General features: G+C 35.4%; 2 protein-coding genes across 4 annotated transcripts in view; one reads left to right on the top strand and one right to left on the bottom strand.

Annotated features, from left to right (window-relative positions):
• Window positions 1-731: 731 nt before the first annotated feature.
• Window positions 732-10,423, bottom strand: LOC140155335 (peroxynitrite isomerase THAP4-like). The gene is made up of 5 exons (XM_072178132.1): window positions 9,884-10,423; window positions 6,174-6,335; window positions 4,454-4,563; window positions 3,156-3,265; window positions 732-2,598 (listed from the first exon to the last, which is right to left on the bottom strand). The coding sequence occupies exons 2-5, from the start codon at window positions 6,326-6,328 to the stop codon at window positions 2,476-2,478; spliced, it is 498 nt and encodes a 165-aa protein (XP_072034233.1). The 5' UTR covers window positions 6,329-6,335; window positions 9,884-10,423; the 3' UTR covers window positions 732-2,475.
• Window positions 10,151-10,493, top strand: part of LOC140155334 (cysteine protease ATG4B-like) — a 36,170-nt gene continuing 35,827 nt past the window's right edge. The window contains exon 1 of one of the 3 annotated variants that reach the window (XM_072178128.1): window positions 10,151-10,238. In XM_072178128.1, coding sequence (XP_072034229.1) covers window positions 10,193-10,238 — 46 coding nt within the window. In that variant the 5' untranslated portion in view covers window positions 10,151-10,192. Of the gene's footprint in view, window positions 10,327-10,493 lie in introns of all 3 variants that reach the window. The other 2 variants (XM_072178131.1, XM_072178130.1) reach the window with 2 other exon arrangements.

Raw genomic sequence — 10,493 nt, 5'->3', positions numbered from 1 at the left:
AACAGTACTTGAAGTAAACTTTATAAATCTGATGATTTATACTTAAAGTGTATGTAGTGGGATGAAAAGTTTACGATCAATTGAAAATTTTGACCTTTCAGATTGAAGATATGGATTTTTTCCCAAAACACAAAAAAAAAATAGTTCTTTTTTGGAAAAAATCCATATCTTCAACATGAAATTTCAAAATTTTCAATTGACCGTCGGCTTTTCCTTCCTGCTACATACACTTTAAGAATATATCATTAGATTTATATAATTTACTTTCGAGGACTGTTATATATCAAAATTTGAAAAATATCAAATTTTTATAATTTGTCATAAAATTTGTATTATATTGTGATTTTCAAAAATGAAAATTATTTGATATCAGAAAGACATGCTTCATTCAGAATGCAATTGATAGGTCTGAGGTGCTCATGTCCCACAAAAAATACTGTCGAAACGCAATAAACGATCATTTTAGATCCCTTAATATCTCAGAAGCAATTTTCGAATTGTCTTCCTGACCCATTTTGATTGATTGTATAAAATAATTATCATCAATGAAAAAGTGCCTCATCAGTGTCTTAGATAGAAATGAGTATGCCAGTTATTTAGGCCTAATTAGTTGTCTACCATAAATTTGACCTTCACAACAAAAGCCAGGCTTCAGCAGCACACTCCGGGTTTAATGAGTTCAAACTTGTCGTTTTGGCTTTATGAAGATTCTTAATTTTTTTTAAAGTCTCTTTTTTATCTTTAACATGATGGTTCCCAGTGTGTTGGAACACTATATGTGAATTCTAGATACTGGTGATGTGGATTCAGAAGCAGGGTTTGGTGTTTGCTTAAAAAGTTATCTTTTTCAGAGTCTTAGACCCCATTTACACAGAAAGAAGTCGACTTCAATTGCAACATCAAATTCAGATTGCGACCAAGGATTAGCATAAATTATTTCTTAACAGGGTGTTTACACGGTAGCTAGTCGACTTCAAAACAAATTAGGAATTTGATTTTTATGCCATCACTTACACATGCTTTAAAATAACCATAATGAAGTTCTAATTACGTGTTCGTTTACACTGCAAAAGTCGAGTTTGAAGTTGACTTTGAATTCAACAAATGTTGCTCATCATTTGAAGTTAACTTCTAAAGTCGAGTTCAAATTACGACAACCCTGTTTACACAAAAAAAGAAGTCGAGTTCAAAGTTGACTAAAGTCGACAACAGGCTCTGTGTAAACGGGGTCTTGGTTTTAGCAGTGACGTAGCGCACAACACCATCACAGCGTCTTCATTTAGTGTAGTGATCACAAGTTACTTCGATGCTATTAGTATAAACCAAGGCTCTGAAAAAGGTAACTTTTTATTTTACGCAAATGTCAAATATCAGTTTTCACGCTGCTATTTTCAAGGCCAATAGAAAGGAAATTTGCTTGAAATTACAGGCACGCTGCAATCTCTAGCAAAGACACTGTTATTATGGGCCCTTACAAATACTAATTACAATGTATTTAATTCAGCACTATATGACCCATTACTTTTGACATTTTCATCACCATGATAGGAATGATTTATCGGTATCACACATGAAAGTAATGTAACATCAACTGTAATTCTTGATTATACTTGTTAATAATGAAAACATACAGGTATAAAAGAGAGCTTGGCACTCGCTCCTACCATATTTTGGTTAAGTTTGATACAAACCATACATATACTGTGATAAATGCAAAATGAGTTGTTTAATTGCCTTTCCCCTGCATATAACATATATATGCAGTGTGACATAAAATTGACCATTCGGCTAATGGAAATGAATCATTCTTTCCAATTTCCCACCTACACTTATTATTGTAAATAAAACACACTTTTTCTTTAAAAAAGCTAGTATCTATACCAAACACTATAGCAAAATCCTGCTTGTCCTTCTGGTGTTTTCTAGTTACCATGGGGAGGTGTATAGTGACCTATTTAGTATACCTCATCATATTTTTGATAGGAACTAGTTTTTTTGATAATTCTGATAAATTCTGTTAAAGACTCACTGGTGAAATATGAACTATGAAGTTTGTGTTACCTAATAATGAACAATGAAAAGCACACACATCCTTATTACTAGTATAGGTGTCCAATTGGAAACAAATGATCCATTTCCAATAGCGTCAAGACTCAAGCTGAATTTATACTCCATCGCTGAGAAACAAGTGATTGGTATTTTGACTAATAAGGTAGCACGCTTTTCCCAAATCAACAAAAAACGCTTCACCTCATTGGCTAAAAACCAATCGCTATCTCTCAGCGATGTAGTATAAATTCAGCTTTATACTGAATAGATGATCTCTGAACTTCTATGTAGATTTTATGTGGCATCTTATCAGTACCAGTTTGTCAAAGTACTTTATTTGGTACTTTTTACCTGCACACTACTTTCTACTTTGTTTGATGCTGTAACCACATCTTTGTAAGACTGTCAACAAACTTTTGCTCATCATCATTCATTGATCTTCTTGTACACAGCATACAGGTGCGGAGTCAATTCATGATGTTTGGTTGTAGACATGAATACAGTTTGTTCAAGAGTGTCACCTTTCAGTAGTTTAAATTTCCTGGAAATCTGAAAGGAAATAGAATAACATTTTTAGTTTATGAATGATGGAAATTCAAATTTGGTGGTTGATGAGGTTGGTCAAATTGGTGAATATTGTGATAGTGTGATAGCTTATACATTTATGCTATTATGTTTTGATATAATGGTGAACAGAGGATAGATAGGTCAAAGACAAATCCTACTTCCTTCCAAGTGTTTTATCACCTATAATTTACATTTGGATTTAGGGTCCATCCCAGCCAAGTTGCAGCTTATTGCAGCCACAATGCTCAAGCACCCATTGAATCAGCAAGGTAGGCCCTTAAAAGATAGGTAGTAAACCACTTAGTAGCTCAGCTCAGTTCTTGAACACCACTTATGGTCCTGCCGTACAAAAATGAATCGCCTTAAAGAGGCGCTATTCATTATTAATATCTAGCTTTATTCCGTTACTGTATACGTTTTCAATGTACATATTACAAAATGGATGGTGCAGTGGTATAATAGGACTTGGTCTTGAAATCCATAGGCCAATTTTTGGATTTACACAATTGTATTATTCAAAAATACTGTACATCATATACCTTTGTAGTATGTGGTTCTGTTGCAAAACTCATCCTGCCAATAGCTCTGGATTCAAGGTCTACTTGTGAATGTTCTTCATTAAGGCTGCCTTCTTCAATTTCTACAATACCTGTATTTTACAAAAAGAATCCCTTCAATAAGTATGCTAAATGTTAAAGGGGCATTTCGTGATCCACAGCCTCATCCCCCACTTTTCCCAAAAAAAGTTGAGATTTTTACACCACTGGGTACCTCTGGCTACATAATGTTTATGTACCAAATATTTCTTGCAGATTAATTTGTTTAGCAAAAATATCGCCAAATTTGAATTTTGTTCTGGTGCACCAGAACGAAATTACAACACATTGTCTATGGAGCAGTGTAATACACATAATCATGCATAACTCGGAAACGCAAAATCGGAATCAACTGAAATTTTGGGAATAAGCTTTTTTCGTGGATACCTACTGAAAAATGTCATAAAAAGAGGATGCTAGGATCACGAAATACTCCTTTAAGCCACATCCTATTTCACATCCTAGTCCCGGATGTATCATCAGGGCAAATAAAGTTCTGGTTGCAAAAGTTCAAGTAACAGCAAGTTGATTGATACATTGTACATGTACAGTCGCATACAGAATCTTGTTAGCTCCAATTTGATACCATATTTGCTACCATTGCAAATGCTCTAAATTGATAAAAGTTGATACTAGTATTTGAAATTTGGTGCATTTGCAATCAAAATGATCACAGTCGGAACCGCTAGGCATGGTCAAGCTTGCTTACCCAGCCATTATGCGCCCCTGTCAAGTATATACCAAGTAATCATACAAATCACTGTTTGACAATGGTTGATTTTACTTTTGTGATTCAAGATGATTGGCAGGATAATTTAATATTATTTGAAGTTTATATAAATGAACTTCTACATCCATGTACATGCATAATCTATGTTTGGTATAGCCTATTTGAAAAATAGAAGTTAATGCAATAACTTTTGGGACAATTTGTAAACCACCACACACACACAAAACAATTAAGAAAAGAATATATGTAATGTTACAAAAAAATGGAATTTCATTTTCACTGGCCTGATTGATTGATTTTTTATTTATTTTATCAACAACATACAATATTTAGCAATTATACAATACCAATCAAAATACAATTTGCAAATGTATACAGTTTTAAGATGATTGAAAGCCACGTTTATGCAGGATTATTTTCATTGTGGTCCAAACGTTTGCAACAATAATTTCCGAAAGGTAAAACTGAAAGTCTACAGATTAGTATAACCAGGGCTGTGAGATATGCTTACCCAAATTCTGTGCACACATAAAGGCTACTTCATTAGTTCCAGGTTTGACTCTTAAGAATCCACTCTCTTTGTGCAAAGGTTTCCCAGTCTGTGGATTCCAGGCATGGAAACTGAAATAAATAATGCAGTCATCACATGCATTTAGTCAAGAATCTAAACAATACGGTATACAGCTCAGAGTTTAGGTTTGTCAGCAAGGTGTTAGCTAACTAGTAACTTGCCCACATGTCATTTTGGACAGGCAGTTTGCTCATGATTAGAACAGACAAATTCAGGCCCTGTAACTTATTACATGCTAAATTCTAAAAACTAATGCTTGAATAAGTTCTTTGAACTCAGTAAGACCAGACTAATAAATTCAGGATAATAGCAATACATGTAGCTATTTGAAATGACTGAACCCCCAGGGACAGAGGTCTGGTCAAATATTGGACAGGCAGTTATTTTTGAAAAAATGAGGGGCACTTGTCAAATCCTAGCTAAGACCCTGGACAGGACCCACCAGCAGTGGTACTCCCCTGGTACTGCACAGTACCACCCAAGTACCTTGCGGCCCTGATTTGGTAAAATGATCTAACTTGAAAATTGCTGTTTCGAGAAAAAGAGCTTTTAAGTTTGAACACTTGACATTTTTCTTTTTGAATAAAATAAATTAAACACATCTAATATCTTAGAAAATATAAAGATCTTTTTGTTTGCAAAAATTTTGCTAAATTGGTTTAGTAATTTTGAAATGACAACCATTTTTAGGAAGTTAGATTGTTATACATTGTTTTACCTCGTAACAAAAATAAACATAGCGAGACTCAATAATTTGGTAAAATGATCTATCTTGAGATAGGATGTTTTGCCGTGTTATCATCAATGCGTTAGGGTTTATCTGACGCTCTCCAGAGTGTCTTGGCTAATGTGGTAAAATGATCTAACTTTGAGATACAGTCCAACCTCTTTTATCCGGCCATGATGGGACCAAGCATTGTCCGGATAAGTGAAAAATCCGGATAAGTGAATTACATATGTAATTCTGCATATTGACTGTCCCAAGTACTGAAATGGTGACAACAAAAGATTGTTTAAACATGATGTAATAACACTTAAAGATGGCTTTAGAGTGCTTTAAGTACCGGTATTCAGAGCATAGAATTACCTGTGGTAAATCATCAAAAACATATTTCCCTGTGAAGATTTCACATCCGGATAACAGATAAAAGAGGTCTGGATAAGAGAGGTTGGACTGTAGCTCATTTTACCACATTAAATACCCGAAAAGTGACAAAAAAGTGTCAAGATAGGTTCTGCTATCTTCAAAATGAAGCACGGTGGTGATTTGAGGATGTCACCAATATGGAAAGAGCACCCTCGTATTACCCAAACTATGAATTTATCTCAAAATGTTCAAATTTCAAGTTTTACCAAATCAGGGCTTCTTGGCGAAGGTGTACTGTGCAAGCGGCCAAAATAGGAATCTGCTAGCGATACATGTATAGCAGGTTAGTGGGTGGATTTGGAAATTGTGCTCCCTTGGCTTGATGGACCCCATGGCACTAGTGAGTAGACTAGGTCACAAATCAAGGATGCATCTTGTAATGGCATGTAAGCATGACAATTATGAGACTTTCATTTCTAAAAGAAATACAGTTCTTGAAAACAACCATCAGTTGTTTCTATAAAATTGAACAACACCATATATCACAATCAATCAATCAAGTATAACTTTTACCTGAAATTCAGCATGGGTTGTCCAACATGTGTGAATACAAGCTCTTCTTTGTATGGCATTGGTTGCATGCTAGGAAATGAGGCTGTTGCTTCAGTGGATTCCCATTTACCAATCAGCCATGCAATGCTCTTTACATTGTCAGTGTTGTTGGCCATTGTGAAACTGTTTGATAAGAAGAAAATAAATTAGTGAATACACAATGTAGTTCATGCAATTTTGGCATCCTTGAAGCAATGATGTTTACTTTGTCGCAGTTACTTCACATGTGTACAGATCCAGGGGTGGAATTTCGGCGGGAGTCCGAGAGTCGACTCTCGCAGAGACTCCCGTAAAAGTCCTATTGCGAGAGTCCATGTGGACTCGCGCTGGAAAGTATCGGCTCAGCGAACTTACGTTTAAGTTCAACACGCCTTAAAACTCAAAGCCTGCAAAATATAAAGGAAAAGTCACCAAAGATGCAATGACACATATGGAAGTGAGAGTATGATGACACATATATTAAAAACTTAACTTTGTTTGTTTATTTGTTAGTTTGTTTGTTTGAATGCATTTTACGTAGGCCTACATATAATACCTTTTGGACTCCCGCAAGATTGTACAACGAGAATCCATTTACGGGAATCCATGGACTCTCGCAAAACTCTCTTGCGAGAATCCACTGTGGCACTTTACGAAATTCCACCCCTGAGATCTGGGGGAGCTAGATCATCAATTTTTTGGCAGTTAGGTACCCCAGAATTCAGATTGTGGGACTCTGCACTATATGAATTGCAATATCTCAAAAAGTAAATACAGTATGACGTTTTTACTTTCCACAATTTTAGCTAGATAAATTAGCAACAGAATGAGACCAAAACTAGTTCAGTACCCCTCTTCATTCCAGTCCTACGATACATACCGTACCTCAGGACTGGCTCACACCATTTTGTCTATGGAAAATACACACTTAACGGTTTGCGCAGGTCAGATATTCGAAAAATTACTAAATTAATACCCACCTTATTGTGCTTGTTAATTTAAGGGGTACTACACCCTCGATAAATTTGTGTCTATTTTTGCATTTTCTCAAAAACTAATAACACAGTGGTAACAAAGTTATGTATATTATAGGGGCAAGGAATCCAATTACTACACTGGGATTTCAGTGACCCAAGACAAGCGGTTCGTTATTTATGATAAGAAAAGAGGTACCGCTAGAATGTACCTTATTTCCTATAATATATATACTGAACCGCTTGTCTTGAGTAACTGAAATTTTAGTGTAGTAATTGGATTCCTTGCCCCAATAATATACATAACTTTTGTTACCAGTGTGTTATTATTTTTGAGAAAAATGCAAAAATAGTCACGAATTTACCACAGGGGTGTAGTACCCCCTTGAGACTCGGTTGAAACAAATTAAGGATCGAATGCATTTTAGTGTCCAAAAAGGCAAAATTATCGTCAAAGATCTGCCGAATTCTCCACCCTAGGCTAGGCCTTGCGAAGGGTGCAGAATTGGAAAGGAATAAAAATATCTGATCTTTGCGATCAAAAACACAAAATTACAACTTTGGACGTACTATTGGCAAAAGACATTATCGCCAAACAATATAGAATACATGTGGTCGTGTGTCTTGAGCTCGCCACCAAAAAAAGGTGGCGATGTTACATTTTGCCAAAGTCGACTCAAAACAAATGATGATATCTCTGTCAAGCAAGAAGGTATTGTCATGCTTCTGGTCTCATTTTATTGCTAAATAAAATGCACTTTCAACCCTGTAAAAAGAAATACTTGAACCGTTTTAATACTGACACTGTGCTTCATAGAATTCAGAATGGGCAGGGTGGCGGTGGTGGGGGATGTGGTGGTGGGGGATGTGGTACACACAAACTCTATGGGATTGGTATTTTTTTGCGTAATCTGCTTCTGTAAAGGCTGTCAATTGGATTTGGACTCTATTTAGCATCTAAAACACTCATGGCCTTACAGCTAAACAATTCTACTAATTGTTTTTAATAATTTATGATTGGTTTAGTCTAGAAAATACAAACTTTTCCATACAAAACTACCCGTTGTCATATTAAACACTGTAGTAAGTAATGCAGATGTCTTCAAAATCTAAAAGTTATTGTAAAATTTTAATTACTTATCCTATCATAGTCAAAGTACAGATTTTCTGAAGGGAAATTTGACGAGGAATCTAAATATGGACATATTTTTTCTGTATGGGTTAGGGGGGAAATGTTTAGGTTCAAAATATGTTGAATTGTAAAAAAATCTAACATACTTTGGTACACCCTATATTCCTAGATTACCAAACAGCTGTGATTTTGGTTTCTTCCAAAATCAGTTGGCTCTCCATATCCTCTAACCAAATTAATGTTGTTTACTTCCAGTTTATTACTGTAAGTTGGTAATAAGCAATGCATTGAGTGACCCATTTTTTATCAAAATCTTTTTTGTTCCACCCTGTATAACTTGCAGGTCACCCTGTATAATGAGTTGAAATGTATAGGTAACCCAGGCAAACCTTAGTTAACACATTTGCTGGTCAGCCAAATTCGCCGACAATGTCAATGCATTTTTACATAGAAATTTAAAACTTGTGCCCGAAGAAAGAAACCTACATAAATATGTTTTCTATACTTCACTTGACCCAAATATATAATTTTTTATGGTGATAAGTCACCCGCACATGGAATTTCAGAGGGATTTTGATAGCAGTTCCATTAAAAAAGCTGCTATCGCCATGAGACTAAGATCTAGAAACACCCCGAAATGCCGCTTTTGGGAATTTTGCTAGATGAATCTTTTTGATGAAAGTCAGGCTTTGACAAGATGTAACTTTGCTACGGAAAGTGCTATGAAAAAAAAGGTTTTCAGTTTTGGCTTTGTTTACTCAAGGGCTTTAATTTGATATATAAAATGATGCAGTTTGATGGCAAATTTGAATTCACCTAGGATACCTAGTATATAGTTGCATTGCTTATGCCTTCAGCTTTCCAAAAATGTATACTTTTGCTAGTTTAGGGTTGATGATTGTCGAGATAATCTGATTAGAAACCCGGTTGGTGTACAAATTCATAATATTTGTCATGTAACGCTAAGGGTGGCGAGTTCAGGACACACGGCCATGTAGAACATTTATGTCAACTTGTCAAAATATTGAAGAAATGGGCTCCCTAAACTTGTGGCGACTAGGCAAAATAGTTCCCATTCAAACGCATGGGAAACTGACACTGAAAGGCGTTTCTTTACTTTAGGGGTTTTTATTCTTACATGTTATAGCTGCCTTGTGGAAGTACAGTGTTATAACCCTAACCAGTGCAGAAGGCAGCTATTACATGTAAAAATAAAAAACCCTGCCTAAAGCTTAAATAAAGTAAAGGAATGCCACTGAAAGTGCATAACACAGCTATTTACATTGACGTAGTCCATGATCAATTGATCATGCCTACAAATGTATATAAAGTATATTGCGAGGGTGGTCTAAAGGAATAAAAGATCGCCAAAATCAAATTCAATTCAATTCCTATTTAACTGCATTGCCATTAAAAATGAAACAACATATTTTCATGACAATTGACAATGTTGGACTCATATGGACTATAAAAGTATAAAAACGAAAGAAGCTTATTCATCATATTGCAAAAATAACACGAAAATGCATGAATTTTCTATCAGTCACACATTTTTTATTTTTGTCAGGTGCGAGTAAATTACTTACCTTACAATGTTTATTTCTGGTTAACTTTCTCAAAACTCAATCTTCGCTGTCACGTCTTTGAGTACATAATAGTACATGAATGTGACCTGAGGCTGTAGGCTGAATAACAATGAATGATCAAGTCACGTACAAAACGTTGCGTTTGGCCTTTTGTTTTGATTTGGCACATTGGACCTCTAATCCGGAAGTAATACATTATCCATCAAGTTTCTTTACAATCTCATTGATTGGGTGATGGTATTTTCATTGCGAACTTTGGACCAATAACAAAACTCGATAAATGTGGAAATATGCGCATGCTCATTTGCAATGTTATTGGCCTGTGATGTGACAAAAATGGATGTCGCAAATGTTGGTAAGAAAATGATCGATGTAAGCTTACGCGAAAACCTGGTCGTACAGACGGTGCAGTAGACATATTTTACAGTCAAATGTTGCAATGTGTAAGCTTGATAAAATGGGAACACAGTCCTAGATAGTTAACATGTTTAAATTGTGTTCTCGGCTGTGTTCCCCGTGACGTGTTTGTGTAATCATCCGGTGTGTAAATTGTAATCATTCATTGAGTGACGGTCATATGATCAAAATGCGTGTCATGGTCATGACTCAT

Source organism: Amphiura filiformis, chromosome 6 (genome assembly GCF_039555335.1).
Source record: "Amphiura filiformis chromosome 6, Afil_fr2py, whole genome shotgun sequence".
NCBI classification, from domain to species: domain Eukaryota; kingdom Metazoa; phylum Echinodermata; class Ophiuroidea; order Amphilepidida; family Amphiuridae; genus Amphiura; species Amphiura filiformis.
This window is presented reverse-complemented; position numbering and strand designations above follow the sequence as displayed.

Bases quoted from the DNA above. Each gene is read 5' to 3' on its own strand.
- LOC140155335 (XM_072178132.1), bottom strand. From the start codon at position 6,328: ATGGCCAACAACACTGACAATGTAAAGAGCATTGCATGGCTGATTGGT. The intron at 3,266-4,453 runs GTAAGCATATCT...TGTAAAATACAG, and splicing joins TATGTGTGCACAGAATTTGG to GTATTGTAGAAATTGAAGAA. The intron at 2,599-3,155 runs GTATATGATGTA...ATTTCCTTTCAG, and splicing joins CAGAACCACATACTACAAAG to ATTTCCAGGAAATTTAAACT.